Raw genomic sequence first — 18,171 nt, 5'->3', positions numbered from 1 at the left:
GTCCAATAAAAAAGCACATTTTCTAGAGACTTTATCTAATGCCGCATTCATTCCTCGAACACATTAGGTCTGTTCTTTTTAGCTGAACTGACTGCACTAGTTCATCTTTTTCCCTCTACATTAGAAGGAGAAAGATAAACTCTGAACTAGTGCAGTCAGTTCAGCTAAAAAGAACAGACCTATTATCTTTCTTATTGGATATCAGATACGTACGTTTCATAACGAATGGAGTATGAATTTTCCATTACTTCGTTTTGATTATGTGTAATAACTTTAGACCTTTTTTTAATTATTTGAAGTTATCATATAAAGTATATGTGATACATACTATTCCTATCATTATTAAAAATGTCAATTTGTAGCGTGTATTATTCGCAAATAATAAATGTTCTCCCTCTCAATATTCGCGCCATATTATCTGCGCATGTACAAAACTTCGCCGGAAAGATGACAACGATCTGTCAACAGCAGCTACGTTTTATCAGCTACCATGCTATTAACCCACTGAAACTGAAAAGGCTCAAAAAATATGACAGCTCTTGCAACGCGAGTCGTAGAATGTTGAGCGGTCAAAAGTGTTTTTTGCGTTGTATACAATTTTAATGGACGTCGGATTTCCGTACTTTCACACGTCTTGAGATTCGTAGCTGTAACGTCGATCACAATGGCACTACAAGAAGATGAAAACACCTGGTAAGCTGAAATCGAAATTCCTCAAGTTTTCTTGCCACGTCAAAGCATGCCTTGTTTTTCAGCGAAAATGTGAACTCCACATTTGTTGGCATTAATCTACCCAGATGTGATTAATAGTTTATATGCAAATTAGCTTGTATTACACTTGACTCATTGCTTACCATGTAAAACTACAATATGTAAATTGTAAAGATTTCAAGTTTAGTGCGTATATATATATATAAAGCCATTATGAAAAATACAATGGGAGATATTTTATTAACAGAACAGTGTAAATTAATACAATGCCATGTCAAAGTTTGCTAATTAGTATGCAATAGATGCTAATCAATGCGTCATTCATGTACAGATCACATGTTCCTTGATTTGCATAATCTTTGTAATTAACTTTTTTATTCTCTCTGTTTTTATTAACTCTGTATCAATCTTTATTTTTTTAGGGTATTGGAATTAGAAGCTGCACTTCTTGACACAGAAGCACCGTCTGCATCTGACATATATGCTATTTGTAAAGGCCAACCAGTCCCTGCAAATCTACGACCAGATGTTTGGCAGGCTTGTCTTTGTGTCACCGATCGAGGTGATCAATTAAGCCAGTTTAATGAAGTTTTCGATTTACCTGAACAAAATATAATCCGCGAGGACTGTCAACAATTAGTTGGTAAGTATGCAGAAAAAATATGTATCCTTAATAAATAAATTATTTATATTTATTTATCTATTAAATTTTACAGCAAAACTTGGAAATGATGATGAAGACAAAGTCTCTGTAGTTTCTGATCTTGAGTCCATATTAACATTTTATTGTAAAAGTAAATGTAAGATATATGAAAGAGGAAATGGATGGATGGAATTATTGGGTCCTTTAATAGCTTTAAAACTACCACGCAGTGCAACTTATAATCTTTTTGAGGCAATAAGAGATATTTATATCCCAAGGTAAAAAAATGATGTTATTATAAGCATTACATTTTTTGTTTAAAGACAATTTTGTTAGTAAAATTTATATTGTGCATATAAAATCAATTATTTAATCGTCTATCTTCTCTTTGTAACATATTTATCTAATTTTTAGAGGGGAAACATACAGCTCAGTTTTAAGATTACTATTACTATATCATGAACCAGAATTATGTTCATTCTTGGATACAAAAAGAATATCACCTGACCAATATACAAAAATATGGATGAATACACTTTTTGCTGGTGTCTGTTCATTGCCAGCGGTTTGTACGATGTGGGATCTATATTTTATGCAAGCTGATTCATTTTTTATGCTCTTTCTGTCACTTATCATGGTTATTAATGCCAGGTAAATATTGATAAAATTAGTCTATCAAACATGTATATAATTAGTATATCAAATATGTTAATATAATTATTAATATAATTTTTATCTTTACAGAGAGCAAATTTTGAATATGAAAGACGAAGAAAAGCAAAATATAATAGATGCTATAACAGAAATGCCTTGTGCTCTGGAAGCGGCAGATGTGACTGATTTCTGCTCATTGGCACAGTATTATGCAATGAAAACACCAACGTCTTTTAAACAAGACTTGTATTCTATAATGTTTGGCGAAAGTTCCGACGAAAAGTTAATATCCCATGCATTGTGTTTACCTGTATCGGCACAAGAATTAGTAGAAAATGCTATTGAAACTCCATCCGCACCTAACAGCACTGTCGAAACTGTTAGATTCTTTCTCGTGGATTGTAGACCTGCTGAACAGTACAATGCAGGCCATTTACCAACAGCATTTCATCTTGATTGCAACTTGGTGGGTTATATTTTAAAATTTATTAAGGTTACATATACAGGGTGTCTCATAATGTCCATGCCAACGCTCGTGTGCGGGTAGAATGCGGTAAACTGAACAGAAAAGTCCTTTATCGTTTTGCAATTTTCGCAATAATAATTGAGATTAGCTATTAATTAAAAAGGATTGACGAATAATCACGCGTTGAGCGCGGCTAGATCATGGGCTGTACACTCTAGGCGTGACAGCAATGAGAATCGTACAACAACGAAAAATAACAACACGTATTACTCCTGCTCTTGTCATGCGTTGTTTACAATAACTTCTTTAGATATCAAAAATATAATAGATACAAGGAAATGAAATGTATTTCTATTTTTTTTCAGATGCTTCAAGAACCTGCTGCGTTTGCTACAGCAGTGCAAGGCTTGCTGCAAGCTCAACGTCAAGCGCTAGCTGTTGGCTCCCAAGCCGGCGGAGAACATCTTTGTTTTTTGGGAAGTGGTAGACAAGAGGAAGATCGTTACACACATATGGTAGTAGCATCCTTTTTACAAAAGCATACACAGTATGTAAGCATGGTTACTTCTGGATATCAGGGTAATTATCTTATATTCTTATTTATTTATGAATATATACTCTTCAAAGAATTTTTAAATTATATTTTTACGTAATTATAATTTCTATTTTTAGCTATTCATGAATATTTCGGCGACGAAGTGGTATTAGGCCTGGTTGATCACAATTCGCAGCACTGTCTGGTGTGCAATGCTAATTTGTTGGAAGAAAATTCAAATGAAACAAGCCCTGTTAAAGTTAAAAATAACAATTCGGATCTTTTGGGCAAAATTGGATTAGTTGTGAAACTAAAAAGCCAGGAAGTAAAGGGAAAGCTATTCGATTACATTGTTAATCCTACAGCGAATGTCAATAGCAATACAGAGAGGAAAAGTAGCAAAGATTTGGATTATATCAAACGTCAAAGAAAAACTGCGCCTGTGTTTAGTATAGACGACGATCAAGAATTAGGTAATTACACTTTTCAATTTATCTTTTAGATAATCTTAAACTGTTTATTACAACTCACTGAAAAAAACTTGCTTAATCTAATAATCTATCTGTAGATATGACAATGACTAATAATGAAAGTGAAGAGCCTATTGAAGTAGTATCTATACAGCAATGGATGAAAGATCCTAAGCTATTACATTCCTTTAAATGCCAAGAAGTAAAAGTTAACGGTGATCTCTGTGATAGGTGAGCATAAAACAACAAAAAACTTGTTGCATATAATATCAATCCGTCGGTTAACATTTTTCTCTTTGTTTCAGTCTGCTGCTTGTTACGGATAGTTATCTCATAGTACTGCGAGAAATCCCAGAGAGGAAAGGCGCCGCGCATGTAATCGTAAAACGTCCTTTAACGAGTATCGTTAAGATAACGTCGAGAAAACGACACGCTGATTTGATAACTTTCAAATATGGTACAACGCAATATAACGATACGGTCATTTCCGATATGGATAAGTTTCTTATACCAAACGCAAGCGAAGCGACCAAGTTGATCACGCAACAAATTATGAAACAATTAAATACATCAGACTAATATTATAGACATATTTTATAGAACAATTTCAAGTTACTGTACAGATGATCATAAAATTCAATTTATCATGAGTAATTTTCCTAACAAATTTATTTTTGGTATGGGCAAAGTATTTGATCTTTTTATGGTTGTTTATTCATTTGATTGTTATATGTCTTTTCTGTTGTAATTAATATAACTATTTGAATTAATGTAAAACCATATATTTAGAATAATTAAAAAAATGATAAACAATTTTAAGTTGCGTAAAAATATTTTTTGATGTTAATTTTTTTTTTTTTTTTTTTTTTTTTGTATTTCAGTAATCACAATTGTGTCGTATCATAAACATGTAAATTTAATTCCATTTAACTTCTTGTATTTAATCAAATCGATTTTATATACATTACTTAGATATTTACAACTTTTTTAAATGTCACGATAAAATGACTTAACGACTGACTTAAAAATCAATGCGTTCATAATTTGTAAATCACATTTGTATATAGTTATTATTACAAGGATTTATTAAGATTTCTAGTAGAAAAATGTCAAAAGGCCTTCAATTTTTTGTTGCGTGATAGTTGGTGTAAAATTTTCGCAGAGGTAACGTTAGTTGAGACTTCATATTTGATTAGACTGAGATCTTGTAAAAAGATAAAAGAAAGAAATGAAGAACTAACAGTTAATACTAATACATATGTGCCTGATCAATGCACATGATTAATAATTTCTTTGGTTGTGTTCACATGTATAGCATGAAATAATTATTAAAGAAAAAATATTTATTTTAATTGGCAACTCTGATCCTATATAATGCGATTTTAATACATTTATTATGTACTCCTATATATAATAATTGCATTTTGTAGATTGCCATATTCTAATGTGTTTTATAGCAACAAATTTATTTGTACAAATTACTTACATAAATATTAGATGCAATATTAGATACAAATTACTTACGTAAATATTTGCAGGCCAATAGTACTTTTCACGCTGTCTGCAGAATTTTCCGGAGACATTTTAATTGCTCTGCATTGTAAAATATTTTAAGAAAAGATTATAAATTAAATTTTGTTGTAGCAGAATCATACGTACATTTTTATTTCTTTACGGAGTTTTGCACTTATAAAAGAGTAATATATTTTTTTCTTCAAATGTTTAAATGGTAGAATAAGTTTAATTATTTATTTCAGAAACATTTTGTATAATTACGTATTTGAAACGTATTTATGTAATAAGTTGCATTAACTGCATTGCCTCGTCATAACTATGACAATACAAATAACACACGCTCCACTAACATAAATGATTTTTCTTGCATTGACTATCTAAATATGATAGTTTAAAAATATGATTTTTTACGTTTATTTACATATAAACTACTTAAATTATTAGCAATATAAAGCAATTGGAATATTTAAAGATTATAAAAGATGAGGAAACTAGAATTTATATGTTGTTGATAGTTCAAGTATTACGAATGCTGATAACTATGCAACATATACATAATGTTTAAGCTCGATAGTACACATCATATGTGCATATGTGATAAATCTTTTCCATGTTTGTGCTTCCAAATGGACAATTTGGAAATAAAAAAATACAGATTGTTATCTATGAGTCACATAGATAGCAATTAAAAATCAATCTTTCAGAAATTAAGTGTATAAATATTAAAATTCTCCACAATTCCCAAATACATGTTTATAGATGTATATATAAAAAATGGCCATGTAATATAGAAATTATATATAATAAAAGATTAACAAAACAATTTTTGATCTTATTGAACTCTCTTAAATTGTGAACTAAATAATGTTATTACTAAATATAATGTTACTACTAATATTAAAAAGTTATATGATTTATTTTAATATAATTATATATATATTTTATTGTGAGAATAAATCGCACTGGCAAATATTGACTAACTAGGTTGCTCTAGAGATTGTACAATCGATATGATATCACTTTAGGTGATTACTGATATGCTATCATCAGTTTTATGTTATATATACTTACTGGTAGATAATTTTATGTTGTTATGAATTTATAGGATATGCAAAAATTTGTGTCTTTTTTTATTTCCATTTTCTTTATAAAAAAAAGTATGAAAAAAATTGTTTACTGAAATGCTTTGCATGCAAGAAGTTGCTCATGGTGTAACAAACATTAAATTTTTTTCAAGTGCTATGTGACAAATACATATTAAAATATTGTAATTAATTTTTTCAAATGCCACACACACAATATGATGAATGCAATTGCATACTAAACAGTGTAAAAAATTGTTTTTAGCTTGTAGAAAAGTTTGTAGCTAATTTATGACTTTAAAAGAATTGTAGATGTTACAATTTTATACGTACGCTTATTTATGTAATTATTTGGAATAGGACCAACAAGTTCGTTTTTGAATGTAAGATACATAAATAATAGACACGAATTTACGCGCGCAGCTGAGCAAGGACGCATATGTATGTATATGTATTATGTCACTTACACAAAGATATATCTAGTTTGTATGATTGTATAGTGATATCTCTCTCAGCCTGTTCCGGCCTTGGTATACATCACTATTGAGACTTGCCAGTGCGCATTGGCGTGCATACAGCAGCTACTAGAAATGGAAGACCTGTCAAAAATGTACTACCAAAACCTTTCAAATTGGTGAAGTCAGCAAGAAAAATCGAAAAATGGGAGGAGTAAATTGGAGTGAATTATTCCCAGGAAGATGGAGTCCTGTCATTTTCATCTCCTACATAACTCTCTTTATAAATCAAGGTGCATTGATTACATGGTTACTTTCTCTACAATTTTTATTTTTATTATATATTATATAAAAATTATTATATATTTCATGAAACTATTACTTAAATTTTAGTTAAATTGCCATAAAAGTAAAGTGTCAAAATATATAACATAAATGTTACAGGTATTCTTGTGACATGGTCTCAAAGAAGTGGTCACTATGAATACAACATTGTAGCTGTTGTGTTGATGACAGAAGTCTTAAAATTGATTATATCTACAGCACTCTATTGTAAAGAGTAAGTAAAATTTAAAAATTTAATTTATACAAGTGATTATTTCAGGCATAGATATATCATTTTATTTTAATTTGCAGCAATAGTATTCTAACTCTTCTTCAGGAGATAAAGAAGAATAAAAAGGGTGAGATTGGTATAAAGATAATAAATTCCCAAAATTTGCGGTACAAATATTTGACACAATTGTGATCTGAAAAGGACTAAAGAAAATCCCTTTCAATTTTTAGTACTTCTGCTGTATATGGTACCTGCATTTTTATACTGTCTGTACAACAATCTAGCCTTTGTCAATTTGGCTAGATTTGATCCTACGACTTACTATGTCTTGTTACAACTTCGTGTTGTATTTACTGGAATTATTTTTCAAGTATTTACCTTATTGATACATTTTTTAATACATACAATACTGGATATATACATATGGATAATATTTTCAACATACAACAAATTCTGTTCTTTTCTAGGTCATTTTTAGCAAAAAGTTGTCTGGGATACAATGGGTTTCATTAGTGATCTTAACAATCGGTTGTATGGTAAAGCATTTTGATGTCAATGTTCTTGGATCAAAATTCCATGTAGATATTTTTCTATTTCTAATGCTTATACAGGTATGTCAACTTTTATGCATAATATAATGTCACTGATGATATGTCTGTTTTCTTGAAAAATTTTTTATTTTTAGACAATATGCTCTTGCTTAGCTGGTGTATATAATGAATACTTGCTGAAACGGCAAGGTGCAGACATCGACATTTTTGTACAGAATGTATTTATGTATATTGATAGCATTTTCTGTAACATTGTAGCAATTGTTTTATTAAGTACATTCAAGAATAGTGTAAATGATACGTTTAGTAATGTTGAAATCAGTGCGTCTTTACAACCGAAGGTAATATTAATTATGTTAAATAATGCACTTGTTGGTATAATAACGAGTTTCTTCTTAAAAACCTTAAATTCTATATTAAAGACTTTTGCTAGTGCTATGGAATTGATTTTTACAGCAACGCTTTGCTGGATTTTGTTTAATATACCTATTAACATAAATACTGTCATTTCTATAGCTATGGTGAGTTTTGCTGTCATTTTATATTCGAGAAATCCTGTACAAAATACTCAACCAAAGGAGACAGCAGAAAGTGAAATGCTTTTAGTGTAGGCAACATTATAAATTTTTAAATAACAAAAAAGTTAAAATACAAAATAAAATTTTAAAACTAAATAATAATACATGTTACTATTAATATTATGTTGTTATAAATGTTTTATATATTTATGTGATACAAGACATAACTGAATTAGGGATATAAGATATTGTTAATTTAAAACAATGAATGCTTGCAAACAAAACTATTATAATTTCTTTTAAATTAATAGAAAATTAAGTAGAATAAAATTTTATAATGTAATTTAATTTGAAATTGTAACTTCTATGTTATTTATAAAATGAATTTTGTATCAAATCAAAGCATAAAGAATTTTGTACTTTTTAAATTTATCTCTTTATAAATATTCAAAAAAATAAATTAAAATCTACGTGATAATGTATTGAAATATTTTTTATATTTTACATAGCTTATCTTCTGTTTTAAAAATATCTACTACTGAGAAAATTTCATTTCATATTTTTATTAAAAAAAATTGTATTACATTATTAATCTTAATTTTAATTCAAATTACGCGCTTATTTGAAACAGAAGACTGAGTTCATGAAAATCGGTCTTATGTCGTAGAAGAATTTCATATCGCTTCAATCAGAAAAGTTTGTTATTATGCATTGGAGTCTTTTTACGTCATCTCACGATTCATGTAATGTTGCGACTTCAAATTTAAAGCTCATTAACCAATTATTCGATCCCCTTCTGTTCATTCTTGCTTCATATAATTCACACATATAGTATATATACATGCACGCACACGCATATCTTTCTCTTGGCGTATCTCACTTATCATTTTTTTTTTTCCAGATTTCTGTGAATTGAGCAATAAAATTGAAGGGTGTAGCATGCCGTTATCTATTCGCTATCTTTTCGCAAAAGTAAATAAGAGCAATCTGCAGACTTGAATAGACTTGCTTCGAAGGATCTTCATATATGTAATATGTGTTGGTGCGGTTGGTGCTTCCTACTAGACGTTGCGCACGTGTGTGTGCATGACAGTTGCCGTTGGCTGCCGTAATGGTTCCGATAATGTGGGCGTGTATGTGACCCATGTGTGGCCTGTGCGGTACTTCGTGTTTCTCCAAGTTCCGAATACCGGTTCGCGCATTATTCTGTCGACGATCTTTCAACGTTTCATCCCTCCGATAGCGCTGCTTCGTTCCTGACCCCGCAGTCATTGGTCACTTTTTTTCCTCATTTTGACAGATTTATGAGTAGATAAACGTGTGCATTAATGCGTGCTGGACTGCATTATGCACTGATACTGCGTTAAACCACAACACGCCGGACGTGATATTTTTATCAGTCATGGGTAAGTTTATAGCAGCTTGAACTTACAGAAAATTTCATGTGAATGATCATATACATGGATTTGTTATGTTTTAGACGATTCTACAGAAGCACAAAAGTGGCAGCAACATTTGTCTCTGCTGCGAGAACAGTACGTTAGTTTGTATAATGCGAATATAGAGCTGCAAAAAGAATATGCCATCGTTACAGCTGAGAAACAAGAAGGTGGATTTGTCAATAGGCTTCTGACAACAGTGGCATCGTTGTATTGTCAACATCGTTATAGGTATCTTAATTTTTTGATAACAAGAAACACTTAAAGATTAATATCTATAACAGTTATCACCCTGATAATCTTTTTCTCAGTGATATAAGTATAAAACTGATTGATCAAGAAATACCGGCGCATAAATTTATATTGTCTGCTAGAACTGATTTCTTCAGTGATGCAGCTCTTGTTGAAAAGACTGTTTTAGGTAATATGTGTATAAAATTTTATTATATATATATAAAATATATTAATTATTTTAATATTATTACATTTATTATAATTATTTTTAGATTGGAGCAATTTAAATAGCGCTGTTGCATTAGTACTGATAAAATGGATTTATACGGGCAAAGTATCTCAAGAAAAGTTAACATTAGATCTAATGAAAGCAGCAGCTGGCTTTCAGCTGTCAGAATTGGTAGATCACTGCGAGAGGTATCTAATTGGCATAGTAGGATTGAAAGATTGTGTGGAGTTATATGCAGCAGCTGAAGAATTGGGTACTACGAAATTGAAAGAACATTGCAGTTCTTTAATTTCAGCACATTGGGTAAGATAACAACAATGACATTTGTTATAATAATATATTGTTATAATATTGCAATTGTTATAACATTTTATTATATTGGAAATGTTTGTATGTATACAGGAAGATTTAACGGGTGAAGATTTCAAAGAGATGCCAGGTTCACTTTTGTACAAATTATTGCAAACTAAAAGTAAAAATCCTTTGCATGCAGCAGTACGTTTGATGCGAGAGGACGTCGTGTTTCTGTACTTAGTGGAAAATAACGCTGAGGTGAGTTATTTTTTATTATAATTAGAAAATTAAATATGGTATAATATGTATTAAAGAATTTTATTGACTTTAATTTATTATTGTGATACATGATGAGATGTACATAATTTTGTACGTGAATATAGTATGAAAATACTTTAATATCAATGTGCAGAGATTCAGTGTTGCAATTTGTTGTTATTAAATATATATTAAATGTATCATAATTTACATATTTACAATACAAACTTGAATATTAAGTACTTGCATGCACCAAGTACACTTTTTTGTGAACATTTGAGATAAATAACAGCTTTTATCTTTTAAATAGTTACAACTGCATTTATCATTTTTGCATTGCTTAAAGGCAGTAAATAAAATATTAGGAAAACATTTGTGTATCTTATACATGACACTTTTTTTTTAAGTAACACATTGCATGTCACAAATTGAAAAGTTTTACAACATTCTCATAATCAGCAATGCTGTTATCGGTCCATATACTTTGCTAAACATTCCAATTTGCGGGGAAGACAAATTGCATAAATGATAACCACAGAAACAATATTCGGGTGGACTAGTCGGTGCTCCTCTGTGTTCACCGATAAAACAGCCTTCCTTATAAGCAGTTTCTATTACTTCTTCTGTTTTATACCACTGCTTGTCATTCTCATTATAATTATGCGAGGTATATTTTTGTGGTGCACAGTCTCTTTGAACAGTAGTCACTACAGATGCTGAAAAGAATATTTGAATAAATAATTACATCGTCATTTTTAATGATTACACTTCATAATTATTGTTCATTTACTTTTGGACTTATATTGAATAGTTCTTTTCATGCAAAGTGTTGAAGTTGGACAAAATGTTTGAAATTTTGCACTTCCATCAAAATGAGAACAGAGAAGATCAGTGTCTTCTGGCTTTGTAAGTGACGTGAGACATTTGAAACATGAAATACCTTCTGCCTGTGCTCTGGAAACGTCTACAAAACCCAAAATATTATTTTCCTACTTTATTCACTTTTTAATTAAATATTACTATAAAATAGGAACAAAACGTACATGATAGAATACTGATACATAATGTTATAATTTGTAGATTTGGTATAAAGTTACACATTTTATTCACAATATTATTCAAAGCCCATCAAGGAATAATTATTAATCAAATCAACAACGAAATATTTCTTCCTTTAATTTATTTCGGCAGTAACAATAAAATCTGAAAAAGTGTTTAAAATTAATGCTTAATGTAAAGTACTTATTCTTTTTAAAATTTCACAAATTATTTAACTGTCAAAAAAATCTATATAAATAATTTATCTAAATAACTTTATCATGCACAAAATATAGATAAACTCTTTGGCTAAATCTTCGCTAAAAAGGTTTCTTAGAATTTTATTCACATTACCTTTGTTATAGTATTTTCGATAAAAGAAGTTCTATATAAATAATTAAAATTTTCTTATATATAAAACACTCTTCACTGTCAGTTAATTACAAGTGACAAGTTTTTTTTTTATTTTTGCTCTTTATTGCAGGTAAAAACTCTATGCTGTTTTGTTTGACATTTATTAAAAACTGCTAGATTTCACTACTGAAGCCCTCTATATCTATAGGAAGTTTCTAAATCAGATTTTCCGGTCTCATTATTTTCTTAAGTACTATCATAACACACTCAACTTTATATCAACCTCAACATCCTCGTACATTCCGTTTACCAAATAAAGTAACATAATCATGCGCACCTATCACAATGTTACACCGTCCGCCTGCGCCGTGCAACGCATTGTAATAACAAATATTTTACGATGAACACAATATTCACGTTGCTGTCAAATCCTTCTCACGTGGAAGTACATGGAGTGACTCGTCGATGGTAGTCGATGGGCGTATCGCGAGCCACGTCATCTGCCTTAGTCGTTCTTTAATACCCCTTGTCCACCGCGTATATCAGAAAATAATCTCCATACTTCCTCTATAAACGCTTTTTCACACTGGTTGATGTTACTCATGTCATTCCAACGGTTCAGCCACTACGGCAGCTGCGTGCACGCATATACGCACACAGATGCATGTATTGCGGTTCATCATACCATGCTGATAGCAGTGGCTCTCAAACAAATCTTAGCGATTAGTTTCTCATGCATTTTAATTAGCGAGTAAGACAAGCTACATATTTTATTTCACTTTTTAAATATTTTTTGCTATTATTGTACTGTGTGGTTAATGATATCATATCTTATAATACGTGAATTTATATTATAAAACATATAATACGTTTTTTATTTTTATAATAGAATGCAGTTGCAAGTAATAAAATTATATTTTTCAACAAAATAATTTTAAAATTAATTTTAATGAATTTTTTGTATAAATTCTGCAATGCTATTTCATAACATTTTGGTATCTCTTATTTTTCAATGATGACATTGTGATTGTACAGCTTCCCAAGGCAGTCAATGCAATAGACCACAAAGGAGAAACGGCTCTAGAAGTTGCTCTGAAAACTCGTCAACCATCTCTGGCTCGCACTTTGGTTGAACATGGAGCGGACTTGGGTGCAAAGGATGCAAGAGGTCTTTCTCTCCTTCATTCGGCCATTCTGAAAGGGGATTCTTATTCGTCTGAATTCATAATTGATCAGCTGGAAAACAACGGCGGGGCGCAGAAATTATGCGAGGCTGTAAGGATTATCGAGGGTGCGAAAAATGCAGCAGATCTTAAACAGCTGGAAGGCAGTACTGCCCTACATCTAGTGGCGAAGCATAATACAGAAAACATGGTAGCAGTTGGATCAAGATTACTTCAAGCGGGGATTGATCCGAATTTACAAGATCGTAGAGGATGGTAAATTTGTATATTCCATTAATTTAAAACTCCAAAATTTACTTATATTCCAATTAATGTAAGAGCTAAATTATTTAGAATAAAATCTGGAGCTTTGTTATAATTAAAAAAAATAATTATCCATATAATTTTGCTTATAATTCCTTATATTCTACGCTATTTATTTTTTACAGGACTGCACTTCACAGTTGTATCTCGGAGAGAAACCAGATGCTGTTCGATTTGTTACTGGAGGCGAAATTTATAGATTTAGATCAAATCACAAACGAAGATGAAACACCGTTGTGCTTTGCGATGAAGACGGACCCCTTCAACGAGTATTTTGCATCGAAACTATTGGCTAAGGGCGCCATACCGAATCCGACTTACACCATCGGAGACACTCTGCTTCACGTTTTGACACGAGAACGCAGAGAAGAGGCGGCGTTATTTTTAGTTGAACATTGTAAGAATAATTTGTCGACAACCAACAACGAGGGTTTCACGATACTGCACGAAGCGTGCAAAGTGGGCTTGACAGATTTGACTCGAGCTCTCTTAAAGAATGGATTGTCGACCGATGTCGTCACCTTTTCCACTGGCGACGCACCGATTCATTTTGCCATTTCGAATCTCTACACCGACATAGTCATCGAATTACTGGAGGCTCCCAGCTTGAATTCGCAATTAACTATTAAGAACAATGTGAATGAGACGCCTTTGAGCTTAGCTATAAAGGCGCCGTTCAAAAAAGGCAAAGAAATCGTATTGGCTTTAATAAAAGCTGGAGCTGATGTAAATGAGCGTAACAAGGAAGGCTTAACATTGTTACATCAAGCGATACTGAAGGAGGATTCAGCTACGGCCATATTTCTTTTAGAAAACGGCGCTGACATGAATGCAAAGTAAGTTTCATAATGCGTTTAGACTTATAAGAACTTATTTGTAACTGCAATCGCACATTTATAATTAATATTCATATTTTTGTGTGTGCAGAACAGCTAATGGAGAAACGCCGCTGCAACTGTGCGTCCATTGTAGACTAGGCGAAGTGGTGGAAGCTCTTTGCAGACGGGGTGTAGATACTTCAATAGGATGCCCGTTGTGGGACGCTTTGGATTCGGACCAAGAAGATACAGCATCAATCTTGGTAAAACACGGAGCGGACACCGATTGTTGGGGCCCTGGTCCTGATGGCTGTCAACAAACGCTGCTGCACAGAGCCATCGACGATAACAAGGAGGACGTTGCACAATTTCTAATCAGAAGGTATATATGTACGTTCTTTTAGTCGAAAAAAATGAAGAATGAATGTTATTTTAATAAATAAAATAATTATATCAGAAACAAGCGTTATTTGCAGGTAATTGTAAATTTTGTTTTTAATAATAATGTTACTTAATTTATCGTGGAGGAAAAAAATTATTTAAAATATGATTTATATTGCAGTGGATGTGATTTAAATGCTTCGAGACGACCTGGTCCGGATGGTTCTGGAGGAGATGAGGCAAGAGATGAATGTACGCCGTTACATCTGTGCTGTCAATGGGGATTGGAACAAGTCGTTCAGACGCTCATCGAACATGGAGCCGATGTAAACGCTCGCGACACGGAGGGGAAAACTCCCGTGCACGTGGCGATACAGAATCAGCATTCGCAGATTATTTCTCTTCTGTTGTGTCATCCGAGTATAGATCTGAACAAGAGAGATAAGAAGGGACTGACACCGTTCGCGACCGCCCTGACAGTCCGCAACAACAAAGCCGCACAAGCAATACTAGAGAGGTTACCTAAAGCCGCCGAGCAATACGACAATAAAGGCAGAAACTTCTTGCATACTGCTATACAGAAGGGTGACATGGAAAGCATCCTGTTTTTACTATCGATACAAGTACATAATTTAATTCACACGGATTGCAACATACGTCGAGTATAAAATCAGTATTTGCAGCTCGCTACTTTTGTTCTTTCAGGTAGACGTAAATTCCAGAATACACGATGTTACGCAAACGCCTCCTCTGCATCTCGCTGCTGTGTCTGGAAACGAGATGTTAGTGCGGAGTTTAATTCTGGCGGGTGCTCGCGTTAACGATACAGATGCGAACAGGAATACCGCGCTGCATGTAGCGGCTAAAGCAGGACATGCCACCGTTGTATCTGCGCTGTTGCAAGTAAGAATCACAATTGCTTAATCCGTTCACCAAATGCTGAAACTAATAGTGTTTTGATCTCCATATTTCTTGTATCTAATTAAATAAATTATTTTGCGTAGAACAATATTAACTTCGATGCGGTAAACGCAGATGGCGATAACGCGTTGCACGTAGCTGTAAGAGAAGGTCATGTGTCGGTGGTGCGAACACTACTAACCGAATGCACGCTTGATGCGGAAGCTGTGAATCTCAAAGGCCGTAATCCTCTCCACGAATTGGCCAGATGCGCGAGGGACAACGCTGCAACGATATGCGATCTATTTTTGGAATGCATGTCGCAATATCCAGTCAATAATGCAGGTATGCAGAAAATTAAAAAATTAAAATTAAAATTATTGTGAAGTCTATTGTAATTTCTTTTGATTAAACATGCGTATCATATGTATGTAACATAAAGCTTTTATTTCAGACTTGGATGGAAACACACCGTTGTTGATTGCGTACATGAAAGGCAATGGTAATCTCTGTAGAACATTAGTGAAAGCCGGAGCATGCTTAGGTTCGATGAATAAAGATGGAATTACAATCTTCAATTATCAAGTAGCAACAAAGCAGCTACTATATAGACTGTTAGACTCATTAACGCAGGAAGCGCCGTGGTCTGATAAAGATTGCTGCTTGGAATGTGGAATAAAGTTTTCTCTCACAATGCGCAAGCATCATTGGTACAGCAAATAATTTTAATGAAATTTTTAATCTCTATTGATTCTAGATTGTCATAAATTTTAATTCTCTTTTTCAGCCGACACTGCGGACGAATTTTGTGCAGCAAGTGTTCGGGTCAGGATGTACCAATTTTGAAATTCGGTTTAAACAAGCCAGTACGCGTATGCAATGTATGCTTCGATGTACTGCTGGGTACTGAATGAAAAGAATCTTTGTAGTTAAAATAAGAATTTATATATGAAAACTGATAGAAAGATCATTCCGATGTTTTTTATATAAAAAAGAAAGAGCAGAACTGAACCAAAAGTCTGTGTGTAATTATATATCATTGATATTTTATGCATCCTATTGTATACATTCTATTTATGTTAAGATTTGTTAAAATTCTCTTATAGGGTTGAAATACAGATGAAGAAACTATACATCAATGCAATTTTTATTTGTAATAACTTACTTTTTATTGCTAACTATTGATATATACAATCGTCAAGAAATTAAGTTTTAACATGTTGAACAATCGGCTCTTCAAAGGAATATGATTACTTGAGTTTACTAAATAGAGTCTTTGAGACGCAGTGATCTACGCATTGCACATAATCAATTAGTTCCTCTATACAAGTTTCCTCTGTGTTGGATCTTGAATTAACACGGTCATTGCATGTGTTTAATTTCTCTTGTAAATTGACGCATTTTGATAGTTGAGAGCATTCCTCCTGCAATAAGAAGAATAATTGGAATTAAAGTAATTGTACAAAATAACATCAATTGTCAATTTATCAATAATTAAGATAACTAGTAATAGTAGTTTGAGCTTAATCACTTTTATAAAGAAAGGAGCAAAATCAAAGTTTATATACTATTCCATCTTAACAAAACTGTTAATTTTATGTTAACATCGCTTAAGATAAGCTGAGAGAATATTGTTTTAAAAATTCTTTTTAGGTTAAAAATTCTTTTCTTTCTTAATAAAACCATAAAATACAAGCGTATGCAAGTCATAATTACGTGACTTGAGTTTTTGCAAATATATTTTTATTTCCAAAAATCTGATGCTTTGCATCCATTAAAAAGACAACATTATGTAATAATTGTCACTTACACGGAGCACTTTCTGTGGATCTACCAACTCTTCTTCTTCTCCCTCGTCAGCCTTGACTACCGGCAAATAACGTTTGAAGAAGTTTTGTATGCTGGACATTTTTTACCGATAGATTTCGGTATTGCGGTGATCAATTTGAACAATTATTTTACGGAAAACTTTTTCCGTAAAATATAACCACCAATAATCACAAGTTCACACTTCAGCTAGAACAATCAGTGCGATTTATCGATCGAGTGCTGTGCTATATGCCAGCTTCACAGTTTTAGATGCGTTCAGAAATGGAAAGCCAGAAATGAGAATATTATGCTCTGTACACTTAAAATGAAATAGGTTTTCACGCATTGAGACAAGAAAGAGGAGAAGACAGAAAAAGTACAGATGACGCAGTTGGAAAAACAGATCTGATATTGCATTTACGTTTGTGTAATTGGTGTAATTGCATTTACGTTTTACAGAGAGAAGAAAAGAATTCGAAATGAGAAAAGAAAGAACAAACTTAATATTGCGTATAATCCCTAGCAACGTAAACGCATGGGGAAAGAAAGAAAAAGTGTGCATATTGTTTGCGACTCTAATTACTCTGAAATAAGCGCGCTATTTCAGAAAAAATTACATCTTTTCTCGTATTTTCTCGTAGATATTCGCGTGCTGCACAATTTTCAGCGTGTAATTCTGTCTTTCTCCTGGATCTCGCCGGCGAGCCAATACGATGCAACAGCGAATACCGCTGGACCGTGCCGCCCATCACGAGCATATTTCTCAGCAATTAC

The 18,171-nt window shown here is 32.4% G+C and overlaps 5 protein-coding genes across 8 annotated transcripts; 3 read left to right on the top strand and 2 right to left on the bottom strand.

The window, feature by feature from the left end:
* Positions 1 to 410: 410 nt before the first annotated feature.
* TBC1D23 (TBC1 domain family member 23) lies at positions 411 to 5,817 on the top strand. Its single transcript, XM_012366925.2, has 9 exons — positions 411 to 693; positions 1,134 to 1,354; positions 1,428 to 1,632; positions 1,769 to 2,005; positions 2,099 to 2,474; positions 2,840 to 3,053; positions 3,147 to 3,482; positions 3,578 to 3,710; positions 3,785 to 5,817. Exons 1-9 carry the CDS (start codon positions 665 to 667, stop codon positions 4,056 to 4,058), a joined length of 2,025 nt encoding a protein of 674 aa, XP_012222348.1. The 5' UTR covers positions 411 to 664; the 3' UTR covers positions 4,059 to 5,817.
* Positions 5,818 to 6,566: 749 nt separating this feature from the next.
* Positions 6,567 to 8,318, top strand: senju (UDP-galactose transporter senju). Of its 2 annotated transcripts, XM_012366862.2 has the most exons (7): positions 6,568 to 6,824; positions 6,976 to 7,090; positions 7,168 to 7,214; positions 7,318 to 7,457; positions 7,555 to 7,698; positions 7,773 to 7,979; positions 8,155 to 8,318. In XM_012366862.2, exons 1-7 carry the CDS (start codon positions 6,737 to 6,739, stop codon positions 8,161 to 8,163), a joined length of 750 nt encoding a protein of 249 aa, XP_012222285.1. In that variant the 5' UTR covers positions 6,568 to 6,736; the 3' UTR covers positions 8,164 to 8,318. The 2 variants fall into 2 exon arrangements, with proteins under 2 accessions (XP_012222284.1, XP_012222285.1); XM_012366861.2 differs by having other exon boundaries at positions 6,567 to 6,824; positions 7,773 to 8,318.
* A 474-nt stretch (positions 8,319 to 8,792) lies between these two features.
* LOC105672215 (rabankyrin-5) lies at positions 8,793 to 16,721 on the top strand. 2 transcript variants are annotated; one of them, XM_067352941.1, is made up of 14 exons: positions 8,793 to 8,899; positions 9,058 to 9,562; positions 9,637 to 9,826; positions 9,907 to 10,016; positions 10,102 to 10,361; positions 10,461 to 10,610; positions 13,038 to 13,441; positions 13,615 to 14,325; positions 14,417 to 14,689; positions 14,870 to 15,311; positions 15,394 to 15,591; positions 15,693 to 15,933; positions 16,043 to 16,298; positions 16,376 to 16,721. In XM_067352941.1, exons 2-14 carry the CDS (start codon positions 9,559 to 9,561, stop codon positions 16,500 to 16,502), a joined length of 3,366 nt encoding a protein of 1,121 aa, XP_067209042.1. In that variant the 5' UTR covers positions 8,793 to 8,899; positions 9,058 to 9,558; the 3' UTR covers positions 16,503 to 16,721. The 2 variants fall into 2 exon arrangements, with proteins under 2 accessions (XP_067209042.1, XP_067209041.1); XM_067352940.1 differs by having other exon boundaries at positions 8,866 to 9,562.
* On the bottom strand, positions 10,652 to 12,677 carry LOC105672213 (uncharacterized). Of its 2 annotated transcripts, XM_067352971.1 has the most exons (5): positions 12,340 to 12,677; positions 12,003 to 12,204; positions 11,654 to 11,813; positions 11,401 to 11,574; positions 10,652 to 11,326 (listed from the first exon to the last, which is right to left on the bottom strand). In XM_067352971.1, the coding sequence occupies exons 3-5, from the start codon at positions 11,709 to 11,711 to the stop codon at positions 11,049 to 11,051; spliced, it is 510 nt and encodes a 169-aa protein (XP_067209072.1). In that variant the 5' UTR covers positions 11,712 to 11,813; positions 12,003 to 12,204; positions 12,340 to 12,677; the 3' UTR covers positions 10,652 to 11,048. The 2 variants fall into 2 exon arrangements, with proteins under 2 accessions (XP_067209072.1, XP_012222420.1); XM_012366997.2 differs by lacking the exon at positions 12,003 to 12,204 and having other exon boundaries at positions 12,340 to 12,676.
* Positions 16,722 to 16,732: 11 nt separating the features above from the next.
* UQCR-11 (Ubiquinol-cytochrome c reductase 11 kDa subunit) lies at positions 16,733 to 17,651 on the bottom strand. Its single transcript, XM_012366998.2, has 2 exons — positions 17,399 to 17,651; positions 16,733 to 17,012 (listed from the first exon to the last, which is right to left on the bottom strand). The coding sequence occupies exons 1-2, from the start codon at positions 17,495 to 17,497 to the stop codon at positions 16,839 to 16,841; spliced, it is 273 nt and encodes a 90-aa protein (XP_012222421.1). The 5' UTR covers positions 17,498 to 17,651; the 3' UTR covers positions 16,733 to 16,838.
* Positions 17,652 to 18,171: the final 520 nt, after the last annotated feature.

Source organism: Linepithema humile, chromosome 4 (genome assembly GCF_040581485.1).
Source record: "Linepithema humile isolate Giens D197 chromosome 4, Lhum_UNIL_v1.0, whole genome shotgun sequence".
Taxonomy (NCBI): domain Eukaryota; kingdom Metazoa; phylum Arthropoda; class Insecta; order Hymenoptera; family Formicidae; genus Linepithema; species Linepithema humile.
This window is presented reverse-complemented; position numbering and strand designations above follow the sequence as displayed.

Bases quoted from the DNA above. Each gene is read 5' to 3' on its own strand.
- TBC1D23 (XM_012366925.2), top strand. From the start codon at position 665: ATGGCACTACAAGAAGATGAAAACACCTG. The intron at 2,475-2,839 runs GTGGGTTATATT...ATTTTTTTTCAG, and splicing joins TTCATCTTGATTGCAACTTG to ATGCTTCAAGAACCTGCTGC. The intron at 3,054-3,146 runs GTAATTATCTTA...TTCTATTTTTAG, and splicing joins GGTTACTTCTGGATATCAGG to CTATTCATGAATATTTCGGC.
- senju (XM_012366861.2), top strand. From the start codon at position 6,737: ATGGGAGGAGTAAATTGGAGTGAATTATTCCCAGGAAGATGGAGTCCT. The intron at 7,458-7,554 runs GTATTTACCTTA...GTTCTTTTCTAG, and splicing joins TTACTGGAATTATTTTTCAA to GTCATTTTTAGCAAAAAGTT. The intron at 7,699-7,772 runs GTATGTCAACTT...TTTTATTTTTAG, and splicing joins TATTTCTAATGCTTATACAG to ACAATATGCTCTTGCTTAGC.
- LOC105672215 (XM_067352941.1), top strand. The intron at 10,611-13,037 runs GTGAGTTATTTT...GTGATTGTACAG, and splicing joins TAGTGGAAAATAACGCTGAG to CTTCCCAAGGCAGTCAATGC. The intron at 13,442-13,614 runs GTAAATTTGTAT...TATTTTTTACAG, and splicing joins TTACAAGATCGTAGAGGATG to GACTGCACTTCACAGTTGTA.
- LOC105672213 (XM_067352971.1), bottom strand. From the start codon at position 11,711: ATGTGTAACTTTATACCAAATCTACAAATTATAACATTATGTATCAGT. The intron at 11,575-11,653 runs GTACGTTTTGTT...TGGGTTTTGTAG, and splicing joins ATGTATCAGTATTCTATCAT to ACGTTTCCAGAGCACAGGCA. The intron at 11,327-11,400 runs GTAAATGAACAA...TATTCTTTTCAG, and splicing joins TATTCAATATAAGTCCAAAA to CATCTGTAGTGACTACTGTT.
- UQCR-11 (XM_012366998.2), bottom strand. From the start codon at position 17,497: ATGTCCAGCATACAAAACTTCTTCAAACGTTATTTGCCGGTAGTCAAG. The intron at 17,013-17,398 runs GTAAGTGACAAT...TTCTTATTGCAG, and splicing joins ATCCACAGAAAGTGCTCCGT to GAGGAATGCTCTCAACTATC.